This window comes from Astyanax mexicanus, chromosome 18, assembly GCF_023375975.1.
Source record: "Astyanax mexicanus isolate ESR-SI-001 chromosome 18, AstMex3_surface, whole genome shotgun sequence".
Taxonomy (NCBI): domain Eukaryota; kingdom Metazoa; phylum Chordata; class Actinopteri; order Characiformes; family Acestrorhamphidae; genus Astyanax; species Astyanax mexicanus.
Genome location: NC_064425.1, coordinates 44,012,157 through 44,028,113, shown reverse-complemented (window position 1 = coordinate 44,028,113; position 15,957 = coordinate 44,012,157). Strand labels below are relative to the sequence as shown.

General features: G+C 40.2%; 1 protein-coding gene across 1 annotated transcript in view; it reads right to left on the bottom strand.

The window, feature by feature from the left end:
• Positions 1 to 15,957, bottom strand: part of nphs1 (NPHS1 adhesion molecule, nephrin) — a 138,413-nt gene that overhangs the window by 96,772 nt on the left and 25,684 nt on the right. The window contains exon 4 of the mRNA XM_049467072.1: positions 12,119 to 12,241. Coding sequence (XP_049323029.1) covers positions 12,119 to 12,241 — 123 coding nt within the window. The remainder of the gene's footprint in view (positions 1 to 12,118; positions 12,242 to 15,957) is intronic.

Genomic DNA, 15,957 nt, shown 5'->3' with positions numbered 1-15,957 from the left:
ACTGTAGTGAAGCTACAGAGTATAATGAAAGTTACCCATCACCACTACCAATCTGATTACTGAACATCTGATCTCAAAAACACTAAAAGAGTAAAACTATTAGAACATGAACATGGTGTTAAATTAAAAAGCAGTTACTGCAAATAGAAGTAAAACACTGTTTCATTCCTTCATCCAACCATTTTTAGAAATTATATGGTGATGAAATTTAAAATTCTGATTCAAAAGGCTTGAGAAGTTTGAGGACATTGTGTTGATTCAACGTTAAAATTTCAACGTTAGCACAACCATTGAACATTTAATGTTGATTCAAAGTTGTTTCAACGTTGAAACAAAAACAGGCATTACTTTAGTCACAAGGTCGGTTGTGTGCCAGCTGGGTCAGTTTTCCGTGGGTGTAGAGAAAGAAGAGAATAAAGCTCTACATCAGCGCTGGACGAATGCAGACGTGAACGACGCGGCACTATACTCCAGCTACCCCGGAGCACCGAGCGTCACGTTATTGCCTGAGCAAATCCTTAAAGCTCTTAATACACTCCACATGCCGTAACCGCGGCCATTCTGAGAAAACAGCCCTGCTGCACGGCCCGAGAATCAGCCCACGTTCTCTCGCTTTCAGGAACGGGATTCGCTGGTGAACACTGTGTCAGCTCCCGCTGATGAAGAGACTCCGGGAGAATGCTAAAAAGTTGGAGGCATGCCCAGACCCTTTCCCAGTACGAAACCACTGAGGGACCATTAGAAATAAACAGGGATGCGTGCAGGCGTTCGCCCGAGCCTGAAAGTGAACCCAGTCAGAAGCTTGATGGAAGATTTGCATCATCTTCCCAATATCGACTTCCAACTTCAGAACAATACATACTGTAATACTGTAGTTATTTACTGCACCTGCTCAACAATCAAGAGTATTAAAGAATATATACTGCTTTTGTTGGAGTAACTCTCTTGTGTCTCTACTGTCCATTTTCTCATTCTAGCATTGCTGTGAGAATTCCATTGCATTCAGCAACAAAAGCTTTAGTGAGATTACAGTAGTTAGCATGTTGGATGATTATCAGAAACCAAGAGTATTAAAGAGTTTATACTGCTTTTGTTAGCGTAACTGTCTCTACTTTCCATTTTCTCGTTTGAGCATTGCTGTGAGAATTTGATTGCATTAAAGCAATGAGAAAATCTATTAGAAAGTCTACCATGGACAGTAGAGACAGATACAGCATCCAACATCCTAACCTAACCTCACTGAAGCTTTTGTCGCTGAATGCAATCAAATTCTCACAGCAATGCTAAAACGAGAAAATGGACAGTAGAGAATTACTCTTAGAGAGTTACTCTAATAAAAAACGCAGAATAAATTGTTTAATTCTCTTAACTCTGATGGTGATCATCCAACATCCTCACTAACATCGCCAAAGCTGTCTCTACTGTCTATTTTCTCGTTTGAACATTGCTGTGAGAATTTGATTGCATTAAAGCAATCTCTAAAGCTTTTGTTGCTGAATGCAATCAAATTCCCACAGCAATGCAAGAACAAGAAAAAGGACAGTAGCGACAGTTACGCTAACAAGGTGAGGATTTGATTGGATTCAGTGACAAAAGCTTTAGTGATTGCTTTAATGCAATCAAATTCTCACAGCAATGTTCAAACGAGAAAATAGACAGTAGAGACAGCTTTGGCGATGTTAGTGAGGATGTTGGATGATCACCATCAGAGTTAAGAGAATTAAACAATTTATTCTGCGTTTTTTATTAGAGTAACTCTCTAAGAGTAATTCTCTACTGTCCATTTTCTCGTTTTAGCATTGCTGTGAGAATTTGATTGCATTCAGCGACAAAAGCTTCAGTGAGGTTCGGTTAGGATGTCGGATGCTGTATCTGTCTCTACTGTCCATGGTAGACTTTCTAATAGATTTTCTCATACTAGCATCTAGCATCAGGAATCATATGTTTTTTTTTTATGAGGCATTTGATAGGCTCTCTTATTGTGACATCACAATAAGCAAAACCTGCATAGAACCACCCTGGTTCCACCTCTCACTCGTCAACCCCCACCAGAGCCCCACCCACTATCAGTTGAGGAAACGCCTTTAAAATGTGCTGGTTTTAAGAGCACCGTGCTTTGTCTGAGGGAGGGATCTATACCTAATAAATTACAAATGAAGTATGGTGTGGTATGCAAGATTTTTTGCCATTTAGCACAAGCTAACTTTAAATATGTGATTGGTGTGTCATGGCGAGAAACAGCTCATTTGCATAATAGTGATACTGAAAGGGACTAAAAGTGTAGTCCATCGACCTTTTCTAACTTGTAACTTGTGCAAAAAGAGGTATATGTCTCCTTTTTAAGTAATGCATCTCATAATGTAGAGGTCTAATTAATATGTTTCCACTTTGTTAATGAATTCATTTCTAACTCGAAACCAAAAGCTGCCAGTCTGAACACTCCTCATAATCGATAATGATAATGATTATGATTATAAAATGATTTGTTTTTGAGGAAACAGCACGGCACTTTGGTGTATCTACCTCAGACGATTTTCTCGTTCAGTCTTTTTCTTTTTTTTTTTTGTGCGTTTGTTTTTGCAGAAGTTAAGGAAGTCGTAATTTTGTGTTCTCTACTCCAGCGATCCATCCGTGCCGGGCGGCGGCCGCGCCCGCTTTAAATCTACCTTCACAAATCCAATCCGAGTGGCATAATGTCTTTACCGAGGGGAGAGGAGAGGCAAGAAAAGAGAGAGAAACAGAGAGTAAAGGATGAGGCAGGACCTTAATTGGATTCCCCGTGTCCATGTGATATGTTTTATAATGGGCTAATTCAAGATGAATCACCCGACGCTAGCTAGCGGCTAAGAGCGAGGCCACTACATCAATAGCTATCTCCGCAGGCCGCGGCCGGGAGACGTGCTGAAGGAGTGTGTGTGTGTGTGACATTACCCCTGTATGTTTTTCCCTCCCTGCCATGCACTGATAGGGGATTACTGCAGCCACTAGATCAAGTAGACCCTCCTAATCCAAAACAATACAGCTCGTCTCGTCTTCCGTCTCGCTCACAAACCCAAACCAGCCGCGTTAGCAAACATCCGCTAAACATCCGCTAGTCCCCGTCCAACCAGCATTCTGTGAGCTGTGTAAAAACACATACAGGGGTTGGACAATGAAACTGAAACACCTGTCATCATTTTAGTGTGGGATTTTAGGTTTCATGGCTAAATTGGAGCAGCCTGGTGTCCAATCTTCATTAATTGCACAATATTGCACCAGTAAGAGCAGCAAGAGCGTGAAGCTTCAATTATCAGGGTAAGAGCTTTAAGCAGTTTTCTTAAAAATATTGCAATGAACACTATAACATTATGGTATTATGTGACATACCAGAGTTCAAAAGAGGACAAATTGTTGGTGCACGTCTTGCTGGAGCATCTGTGACCAAGACAGCAAGTCTTTGTGATGCAGCATCAAGAGCCACGGTATCCAGGGTAATGTCAGCAGCATACCACCAAGAAGGACCAACCGCATCCAACAGGATTAACTGTGGACGCTGTAAGAGGAAGCTGTCTGAAAGGGATGTTCAAAGGGGTGATAACCCGGATTGTATCCAAAAAACATAAAACCACGGCTGATCAAATCACGCAGAATTCAATGTGCATCTCAACTCTCCTGTTTCCACCAGAACTGTCCGTCACCACAATCAATTATTGTGCTCTAAAACCAGGTGTTTCAGTTTCACTGTCCAACCCCTGTAGTTTATACACTGGGTTTCAATTCTACACCCTCAGTCTAGACCAGGGGTGCCAAATTCTCTCAAACCCCAATTCTCAACAAACCCCGGGGACAGAGAATGTGTTATACATGTTTTATATATTTTTTTGATTAACAATTAGCTATATAAACCAAACCTACTAGTCATCTATACTCAATGTTTATGGCTTTAAAATATGCCAAAAACTGCAACAGCAAACTATGGGCAATTGACACATATATATCAAAATATTGCCAAAAAAGTTTGGGCCCTGTGCAAGGCATGTTTCGATGCTCATTGCTATCTTAAACCCCATCAACAGTCTATTTGCACTTCTCGCACCTGTATCGTTTAAATAGAATTGTTTAAATAGCGCTAATTAAAAAATAGCGCTTTCTGAATATATCTACACTGACAGGTTTGGTGATCTGGAAATTGATCTGGTGTGTTCAGGTAATTTTTTTGCGTATTGCTATCTTGGCAATGAAAAACAACGAAAGACAGATCTGAACCCCGACAGTTCAAACAGTCAACCATCAGATGTTCATTGCTATCTTGGCAATGCAGGCGCATTGCATGCACTCAAAACACAAACTTAATTTTTACATTAACAGTAGACAGAATAAAAAATGACATAACACCTATGATTCCCTGTGCTGACAACTTTTATGGAGATGCGGATTTCATTTTCCAGCAGGATTTGGCACACTGCCCACACTGCTAACTGGTCTATTATTTTCTGAGACACTGATTTTATTATTTTTTTTTTTTTATCATTTTGAACTGAATTACTGGAATAAAGTTATTTTTCAATGATATTCAATTTTTTTGAGATGCACTTTCACATCTACAACCTTTTTTTTCTGAAAGCTTTAGAGATTTCTTATTGTTAATGCTCTTAATGTATTGTTCATGCAATTTTTTTCAACGAGACACAAAACAAAGACACAATTTTTTTTGTTTTCAAATCATTTCCACACTTTTAATCATCTATAATATGTTTCTGAAGTTCCTTTAGAAAGCTCTTACAGTTAACAGCATTGGCTTCGTCATTTTTAACAATGTAGAGTGAGTGACTTTAGTTTGACTTTCGTGTTTAAAAGTTAAAAATTTAAAACTAGAAGAAAATTAAAGGCCGTAAATACCCAGAGGAGCTACTTAAATACCGGGACGAAACAGATGTGCCATCAGCGCTCTGTGATTGAATTTATCATCACCTGAGAAATAATAAATAGCAGCTAGTGCGTGGACTGATTAGTGAATTTTAGTTAATGAAGGACTGAGGATAAAAGCATTATGCCTCATTTTCACACACACACACACACACACACTTCCAAATGTGTTGGTTGAGGGTGATAAACGTGTGAGCTGCACTGCTGCTGCTGGTGCAGGTGCATGCATGTTGCTCATTCTATCTCTTTCTCTCTCTCTCTCTCTCTCTCTCTCTCTCTGTCTCTCTCTCTCTCTTTATCTCTTTCGTTCAGCAGTGTCAGTAAAACCTGCTCTCTTCCCAGGAATAGTGCTCCTTGGGATGATTTCATAAACTTCTATCTTTTCTAACTAATTAATTTAAGACTTCTGAAAGCAATTGAATTGCACTGGATTGTATTTAGGGGTTTTGGAGTAAAGGGGGCTGAATACTTTTGCACATCAGACTTTTCAGTTTTTATTCTAATTTTGAAAACTAGGTATCTTTTTCATTCTTTATGCTTGTTATAGTCTCTCTCTCTCTCTCTCTCTCTCTCTGTCTCTCTCTCTCTCTCTCTCTCTCTCTCTCTCTCTCTCTCTCTTTCGCTCAGCAGTGTCAGTAAAAGCTGCTCTCTTCCCAGACCTTAAAGAAAAAGTAAAGCAGCCGAGGTCGTCACGGTAAACTTCCCCTTTAACCCCACCCCCTTTTTCCCTATACACACTTGTGCATTTTCTCTCTCTCTCTCTCTCTCTCTCTCTCTCTTTCTTTCTCTTTCTCTCTTACACACACACACACACTCGCACACACACACACACACTGTGATCTGGAGCAGACAGAGGCAGAAGCGAATGTTTGATGAGTGAGGAAGAAAGCAGGCTTTCACCCACCCTGACCACCCCCCCCCCCCCTGCCTCACACACATGGGTCGACTCCCACCACAGCGAAGAGAGAGAGAAAGATATAGAAAGAGAGAGAGAGAGAAAGAGAGAGAGAGAGAAAGAAAAATAGATACAGACTATATAAACGAAGGTTCAGTAAAGTGTTATGATGCTACACAAGTTGTAATAACGATTTGGTAGAAAAGCAGCATTCACAAAAGCCTGAGGGTCCTATCTTGTCGTCACGATGCTCATTGCTATCTTACACCCTGCCAAAAGTCTATTTTCACTCCTTCCACTTTTTCACATTTTCTCCAAATTCTCTCTCTAGGTCAACTGTTCCATCTATTCAACCCTAGTGATGCCACAACACCAATAGAGGAAAGACTAGCACACTCCTCCTTCGACACTTGTGAAGTCAGACTCCGCCTCTTTTTGAACTGCTGCTGCTGATGTAGCATTGCCGAGTAGCATCATGACAGCAGAGCTAACTCTCGGAGGAAAGCGCAGCGACTCGCAGCGTTCTGATACATCAGCTCACAGACGCAGTCTTGTGCTGATCCACATCACCCTAGGAGTGATGAGGAGAAAGAGAGCACCATCTACTGTACCCACTCAGAGAGAAACAGCAAGACCAACTGCACTTTCACAGGGCTCTGGCAGCTGATGGCAAAAGCTGCATGACTAGGATTCGAACCAGCAATCTCCTGACTTAGCGCCCCTTCTGCAATGGTGCTTGTGAATATAGCTAAGTACTGTATCTACGCTGAAGGGTGTGGTGGTCTGGAAGTCAGATGTGTTCAGGCAACAGTCAGATGTTCATTGCTATCTCTGCAATGCAGGTGCATTGTGCATTGTGCATTCAGAGACAAAATGAAACGATGGTATGAAACATCCTTGTGTTTTTCAACAAATTACATGTTGCACACCTTACAAAATAGAGTGTGAATATTATGTTTACTGTGTTTTTGAAGTATCATATTCATAACAGAAAGAAGAAACAGCTTTTACTGGTGAGATAAACAGCTTTAACCCATGTTCTCTTCTGCCTACAAGTTTTGCACAGAGCACAGTGTATCCTTTGTGTGATTCCTCTGTGTGATTCCTCTCAAGCCTCAGCTCTGACCTGACCTCACTGCAGCAACTCTTCTAAATAATAAGATTACAATTCAGCTGAGAAGAAAAACGTGTGTTTGAGTGTGAGCTGGATCCGACTCACTGCTGGCCAACTCAAAGCCAAAACAATCTACTGAAAAAGTGAGTTCACCCCTCACCTTTTTGGGTAACACTTCACTTTAATTGGTCTATTTTATGGCTTTGTTGACGCTCAACTGACATTCAACTTAGTGTCTTTTAAGTGCCACTTTATTCTACATTAAAAAAAAAATAAATAAACATAAAAATAAAAAATCTATACCATTAATCCAACCTATACTTTTAATCTATGTCTAACTCTAACCCCATTCCTAAAATGTTAAGATTAGAGTTAAGGTTAGAATTTGGAAAATTGTCCCCAATTAGCCAATTAGCCTGGTGTCATGTGACTCGTTAGTGTTACAAGGTCTCAGGATAAGGATGGATAAGGAAGACTTTTTGTGGAGTGAATGACTTGTACAGTAGTTGAGTTGTGGATCTCTGGAGCTCCTCCAGAGTGACCATGGACCTCTTGGCTGCAACTCTAACCAGTGCTTTAGTTGTTCAATTTGTCAGTTTGGGTGGACCATGGCCATGTCTTCGTAGGTTTGTAGAAACAGTTGTAGAATACTCATTTTTGGATGATGTATTGAACAGTGCTCCTTGGGATGCTATAAAAGCTAGGAATATGTTTTTATATAGCTCAATCCTGCTTTATCTTTTCTGACCTGTCTGGTGAGTTCCTTGGTCTTCGTTATGCTATTTCTGTACTAGAGTTCTCTTTATATAACACCAATTGGTACTTGTGGCAGTGGGGGCAGTGTGCCAAGTCCTGCTGGAAAATGAAATCCACATCTCCATAAAAGTTGTCAGTAGCAGAGGGAAGCTGTAAGATATGAAGTGCTGTAAGATTTAGTGGGAAAACAAAACTGCACTGACTTTAGACTTGATAATAAAACACAGTGGATCAACAGCAGCAGATGACAGACATGTCTCTCCATTAAACCATCACTGATCATCAGTAAATTTTACATTTCATTTAAAGCAAATCAAGGGAGCAGAGTCTGGAGAAAGAAGAGTGGAGAGACACACAGTCCAAGCTGCTCAAGGTCTAGTGTGAAGTGTCCACCAATCAGTGATGGTTTGGATAAAGAGACATGTCTGATATCTGCTGGTGTTGATCCACTGTGTTTTATTATCAAGTCTAAAGTCAGTGCAGTTTTGTTTTCCCACAAAATCTTACAGAACTTCATGCTTCTTCCCTCTGCTGATAACTTTTAGGGAGATGCATGGATTTCATTTTCCAGCAGGACTTGGCACACTGCCCACACTGCCAAAAGTATCAATTGTTCTTATATACTATTACATTTTTTTTTGAGACACTGATTTTTGGGTTTTCATCGGCTGTAAGCCAATAAAAAGACATAAAGTAACTTTTCAATCATATTCTACTTTTTCTGAGATGCACTATATAGATTCCTCCACTGTCAGACTGCATGAAGCCCCCTGATGGGTATATGACTCATAGGAGTAGATATGGTGCCACTGAGATGATCCTGTGAGGCCTGGCCTCCCTCAGAGACTGCCCAGCACCACAGGTTTTCTGGGTGGATGGCTGTGGCCTTCTCCATGTACCAGACAGCTGAACTTGTCTGACTTCAGACTCCCTCTCTCTCTTTCTCTCTCTCTCTCGCTCTTTCATTCTTTCTCCACTTTAGTTAGAAACCATATAATATGGCTTTACATCCATTTGTGGACATTGCTAGTGACCAACAAGTCCTAATGAATTGGTGGTGTAATTAAAATAGGATTATAAAGGAATAAAAAGTATAGCGATATTTTCAGCAACTGATGAAATTCATGCATTTCTATGTTCTATGCATTTTGCATAAGCAGTGCTATGCCCCCATCACTAGCATTGTAAGTTGGTACATGGAGGTGGACTATACAAAAAAAGTTTGTACTCGTTGTCATATTGGCTCAGAGTGGTCCAACGGGCTTAGTGCTGCCACTATGATCGAGAGATTGCTTGTTCGAATCCCGGTCATGCAGCTTGCCATCAGATGCCGGAGCCCTGAGAGAGCACAATTGGTCTTGCGATGGTCTTGTGATGTGGATCAGCACAAGGCTGCGTCTGTGAGCTGATGTATCAGAACCGAGTCGCTGTGCTTTCCTCCGAGCGTTAGCGCTGTGATGCTACTCGGTAATGCTGAGGGTGAAAGAAGTTGGGCTATTCGACAAACATATATTTGCAAATTTGCTATCATGTTTCACTATACCACAAGTCCATATCATACCAGATTTCTCCTTCAATGCTCTACTTACTAAAAAAAAATACTGTCTTGAATTGGGATTATGCTCATAATGATGGTTTATGGGGGTAGTTAAATTAGTTAAGTAAAGCTAAGGTAAGTAAACAAAACTGTAATTAAAAAAAATACTTTCTTTTAAAGTCAAACGTGCGCTGGATGCTAATTTACACAGTAAAGCTCTTCCGTTTATTTACAGTAAGCTTAGATTTCCAAATTTCTCCAGCACTAAGGCTGGAGCAATAACATTAGCGGCTAACTGCTAACGTTTAGCAAGATAATGCTAATACTGCGCCAGCAGTGCTAGCCAGGGTTAGCGAAAGGCTACAGGATGATAATACTCACCTCTGAACAGGGAAATAGTGGTTAGCAGCTAATGCTACTCCAGTGCTGGAGAGTACCAGATTATAAAGTGCACTGAAGATTTTTGGGAAAATTAAAAGATCTTAAGTGCACCGTATAGTGTGAAACATATGGTACGTCAATATCGGCCCCTATAACAACATTATATTAAGTCTATGCCAGTGTTATTCATTCATTTATTTATTTATTTTTTTTTGCTCTACTTTAAAAAACTTTCTCAGCAAAATTTGATGAAGGTGAACAATGTAGATTAAATAAACACAGAGCATGTGATTAATTTGATTATTATTAGTTTTTAATTTAGTTGATGCACAGATTTCCTCGATGAAGCCACGTGGCTCGCAGCCGAATTGCTGACGACTCGACCTGAGAGATTTTAATCCAAATAAATAAATGATTAAAGTAAAACATTACGTTTACATCCACATGCAGAACAGATAGAGAGAGAGAGAACGAGTGAGAGAGAATGAAGACGGCCTAAAGGCAGGATGAGACCCACAGGCAAATTCATCATTCATTTACAGCTTAGCCCTCAGAAGCTGCAGTGATCATCTGCAATAACAAAAACACACTGCAATCCCAAATAAATCACTTCTCACTGAAAACTCATTGAAACAAGCAGCAGTTCTGTGAAAACTGGAGATTTTACACGTTCCAACTAGGTCATGTTATGTTCATAAGCAGATAAGAAGGTCTGATTTTGCTATTTATAGGTTTATGTTTGAGTAAAATGAACATTGTCGTTTTATTCTATAAACTACAGACAACATTTCTCCCAAATTCCAAATAAAAATATTCTAATTGAGAGTATTTCTTTGAAGAAAATGAGAAATGGCTGAAATAACCAAAAATAAAAAAAAGATGCAGAGCTTTCAGACCTCAAATAATGCAAAAAAAAAAAACAACAAAAACAAGTTCATATTCATATTCAAGTTTTAAGAGTTCAGAAATCAATATTTGGTGGAGTAACCCAAATGGTTTTTAATCACAGTTTGTTTCATGCATCTTGGCATCATGTTCTCCTCCACCAGTCTTACACACTGCTTTTGGATAACTTTATGCTGCTTTACTCCTGGTGCAAAAATTCAAGCAGTTCAGTTTGGTGGTTTGATGGCTTGTGATCATCCATCTTCCTCTTGATTATATTCCAGAGGTTTTCCAGGGCTGTATTTTGGTAACACTTATTTGATAAGTACCAACTTAACATAATTATAAGCACTGAATAATGTATTTATAAAGCAGTATTTCAAACTTTATTCACAGCTTATGCCACTACATGGTTTGGGAACCTACTTTTCCACCAACAAAAGCAGGTTCTAGAACCAGGAATGTTCATTTGCAGCGCAAACTGAAGAATACTCTTCAGAATGAACCACTGTAGTTATCCTATGGACAGATTATCCCATCTCAGCTGTGTATCTCTGCAGCTCCTCCAGAGTGATCATGTTCCTCTTGGCTGCTTCTTTGACCAGTGCTTCCCTGGCTCGATCTGTCCGTTTAGGTGAACCAGTGCTTTTTGGGATGCTCAAAGCTTGGGTAACCTAACCCTATTTACTAGTCTCTCTTTAACAAATCACAATGAGTTTCTTTGATTTTACCCAATTTAAAAATCTCTGGAATATAATCAAGAGGAGGATGGATAATCAACTGCTTGATTTTTTTATGCACCAGGAGTAAAGCAGCATAAAGTTATCCAAAAGCAGTGTGTAAGACTGGTGGAGGAGAACATGGTGCCAAGATGCATAAAAAAACTGTGATTAAAAACCAACCAGGGTTATTCCACCAAATATTGATTATTTCTGAACTCTTAATACTTGAAAAGACATATTAACTTATTTTCTTTGCATTTTTTGAAGTTTGAAAACTTGCCATTTCAGACATTTCTCATTTATTGCAAATAAATGCTCTAAATGACAATATATATTTTTTAAAACAACAATGTTCATTTTACTCAAACATAAACCTATAAATAGCAAAATCAGAGAAACTGATTCAGAAACTGAAGTGCTCTCTTATTGATTTTTTTTTTCTTCAAAGCTGTATATGTAGCTGATCTATCTGTTCAGAAATATGGAGGCAGTCTTCACAGGCACATGGAAGTGTATGAAGCCTTCATTCCACCACAGTGATGCCTCGAAATTGGCCACGAGAAAAAGCAAAAGTACTTTTAGCAAATTGCTAAATGTGCTAAACGGCATGAAGCTCCATGACAGTAGCTGTATACCTGCAACTACAGCTGAATATGAGCAAACTGAGCAAAAAAAAAAATCCTTGTCTTTTTAATGGCAGCTCACACACACCACATGCCTCATTAGTATCCCGAATGTAGCCGCGGACACAAAAGTGACAGGATCAAGTCTGCCTCTGTGTGACACCCTTTCAGTGTGTGCCGAGCCATTAGTGGTCCAGGCTGAGCTATCTGTCATCGCTAAAGTTGTCCCATGCTGCTTCTGGAGCACACCGCTCCCGTCCCTCCCCTCCCCTCCCCGCGGCGAGCGACGGATCTGCTTACTCTGCACATTCAGCCACACGGTGCGGGAGACGATGGGCCGGCTGGTTTTGGAACGGCCCACTTGGCACTCGTAGGGGGAGTCGTCTTCCAGGCGAACGTCTTCAATCTGCAGATGGTACTGGCCTGCAGGAGAGAGAGGAGAGAGAGAGAGGACAGATATGGAGAGATAAACAAAGAGAAAAATGAAATATATGATGGAGGAACTATATCTGGTCCACCAAAGAACCTCAGAGGAAAGCACATCGACTCGGTTCTGATACATCAGCTCACAGACGCAGCCTTGTGCTGATCCACATCACCCTAGGAGGAGTGATGAGGGGAAAGAAAGAGCGCCATCTACTGTACTGTACCCACCCAGAGAGAGCAAGAGAGAGACAACTGTGCCCTCTCAGGGCTCTGGCAGCTGATAGCAAGCTGCATGACCGGGATTCGAACCAGCGATCTCTCGATCTAAGTGGCTTTGCATTAGAGCACTGCAACATTCTGCGCTCTTTTATTGTTATTTTATTTTAAGTGATAGATCAACACAAAGTAGCAAATGTCTATGAAAATGATAATATTGTAGCTCTGGCCATATGTTTAGGGTCATCGTCTTGCTGGAAGGTGAATCTCCTTCCCAGTCTTATGTCTTTTGCAGCATTCAACAAGGTTTTGATGGTTTTTAAAGTTTATCAAAACTAATCTAACAATAAAAAAAAGACTCTCTTTTACAGTCAAACCATCGCTGGATGTTAATCTACACAGATTTTTTTTCTGAAAACTGTTTATGTGTGGGAGTAAAGCGCTTCCATTTGTTTACAGCAAGCTTAGATTCCTAAATGTCTCCAGCACAAAAGCTGGAGCATTAGCATTAGCGGCTAACCGCTAGCGATAGTGACAGAGCTACACTGACAGAGCTACTCTGAGGAACCCTGAGTGCTCTATTAAGCCAGGGTGATATTAGCTAGGGGTTCATCCCACGTAGCTTGTTTTAACATGGTAAACGCTACAGTCCGATATTCTTGCCTCTGAACAGCGAATGAGGTAGTGTGGTTAGCGGGTAACGCTAATGCTGCTACAGCAGTAGTAGATTTCAAACATAAAATGCACTGGATTTAAAGGTGCACTGATGTTGTTTTTACCTGCTTTGCTGCATTAGGGCCTACAGGATAAATTTGATAGCATATGCACTTTAGCTGAAACTTAAACTAAAATAAAAGGTTGGGTTATGCAACAGGACAATGACTTAGCTAGAATGATGTCAGTTTCTCAAAAAATGTACAATAAGTTATTTGGCAAAAGTCTGTCAGACGCATTAGAAGAAGAGAAAGAAAAAGTTAAAAGTACTTAGGAAGCTACGTTTTTTTTCCTTCTTCTTTTTCTTTAGAAATGCACAAAGAAGGAGTTCGTGAATAGGACGGAACGCAGAGACGTTTAGGTTAAAGGCGGCCCTGATTCATTTCTGGTCGGTAAATGTCCAGAATTTTGTCTAATTACAAGACACTTCAAGATGGCGGCGCGTTAACACACAGCGGCCGCTCCGGGTCCGTTAAATGGTGCTTTTGTGTTACTATTTGTCATTTTTTCCGTTTTTTTCATTTTTGTCACGGACATCTACACCACCCGCAGCATCCGCAAAGCAACCAGCATTGTGAATGACCCCACCCATCCCTCACACGAACTGTTCTCCCTCCTGCCTTCGGGAAGAAGGTACCGCAGCATCCGGTCCAGCACGACCAGATTCTGCAACAGCTTCTACCCCCAAGCCATCAGACTCCTCAACTGCAGAGACTGAACTGATGGTTTTTCTGTACATGCACACACACTCTTACCCCACTTACCCCAGAAAATGGAAGCACCAAAAACCCTACTACCTCACTGGACTCTATTGCACACTGTGTAATAGAGTAATTACTACCTCACCTGGTCTTTTTTGCACACTGCATAATTTGCACACTGTCTTGTTATTTATTATTCTTTGTCTGTATGGTGTTGTATTGTCTGTCTGCACTTTTGTACTGTTGCACTATTGTTCTGTCTACACTGTGTTTATGTGCACCATGGTCCCTGGAGGAACGTTGTTTCGTTTCACTGTGTACTCTGTATATAGCTGAAATGACAATAAAAACCACTTTGACACTTTGACACAACGCTTCAATTAACTTCCACCAGATACAGCGAGAGCTTTTGTTATGTGACGAGGTGGAAATTTCTCGGCAACCTCGAGCTGAATCCTTTCAAATCCAATCCAATCGAACGTCCGAATCGGGGCAGACAGAACGGCAGACATTACTGAGCTTGCTTTGCTGAATTTGTTGGGAATGTTGGTCTAATATGACCAATTATTACCTCAGAAGGAAAGGAAACGCAGGACGCTTTATTGTATTTGATCAGGCCCCCGCACTCTGTTCTGCCGCTCCTTTGTGTGCGAGATGCATTTATTATTTACCAGTTGAACACTGGGCCACCATGGGGTTAGTTTGTTCAGTCACTACTCTGTGACGATTAATGGCTGCTCAGCGAGGTCTATGCAAGCTGTTCGGGCTTTGAACTTTTCTTTTTTTTTTTCCTCTCCTTCTCTCCCTTTCTTTCTCCCCCTCTCTCTCTCCCCCTCTTTTTGCTTCCAGAGAAAACTAACATGCAGAAAATAGTATCTCGGTATGACAACCGCCGCAGCTGGGAAAAAAAGGAGGTGTCAAACAAGCTGGCAAGATAATTAACACCAAGCAGTAGCAATTTTCGGATCTATGTTATCATAGACGGAAAAGGAGCCACTTTAAAATTATTAATGATTTTCCACTCTCTTGAAATTGCACTTAGTAAACGCTGCGATGATGTTTGCGTCGCCCGTGTTTGCGAGCGCCCGCGCGAGTGTTTGCGGGAGACCAATAATTATGCTTCTGACACCCAACATGAAATGCTGACAAGAATGCTTTCACATTCATTTCCTCACTGTGCTAAAAAAGTGTGTGTGTGTGTGTGTGTGTGTCTGTCATCTGTGGCACTGGTGGAAGGCTTTCAGAATTTTTTTTTGTGTTGAAATAACTGACACTGACAGAGTTCACTTTATATATTTTCCGAATATTTACCAAACTTTCAGCTGTTCGCAATAAAACAATCAAACACGAGCTATTTAAATAGCAGATAAAAGTAGCAATATATTTTCATGAAGCTCTTGAATTCCAAAATAAAGTGTATCAAAACATTCTACAATATAACGCAAGAGAATCTGTACATAAACTGAAAGAAACTCTGTAGAAGTTGGGTTATGCGACAGGACGATGACCCAACACACAATGAGAATCCACAACAGAATTCACACACTTTTTCTTGCCAATGAGGATTTTTTTCAATAACATAATTATTAGGACATCTTTAGTTGGGATGATGTCAGTTTCTTAAAAAAAAAAATATGCAATGAATTAGTTGACAAAAGTCTGTCAAACACATAAGAAGAAAAAGGAAAAGTGAAGTATTTAGGAGCATTCTTTTCTCTTTTTTTTGAAAGAAAATGAGAAAGAAGTGAATAGGACTGAAAATTAGAAATAAACATCACAAAGAAGAGATTGGGATTTGTTAGGGGCAAAAAAGAATGGGAATATATAAGAGTAATGAGGGATGATAGAAAAATGACAAATAAACGAGTGTAGGTCTAGCATGACTAGCATTGCAACATTGAAGCATTCTGGTTTACCAGCTTGGCCAGTCTTGGTCATTCTGGTTGTTTAGCTCAGCTTTATTTATTAATTTTATTTTTATTTATATCAGATTTTCTCATTTTTCCCATTTTTCCCCCAAATTAGCTAGGCTGAATGTCCCACCCATTCAGATGCTACTCCGCTGTTTAACCCCCAATACTA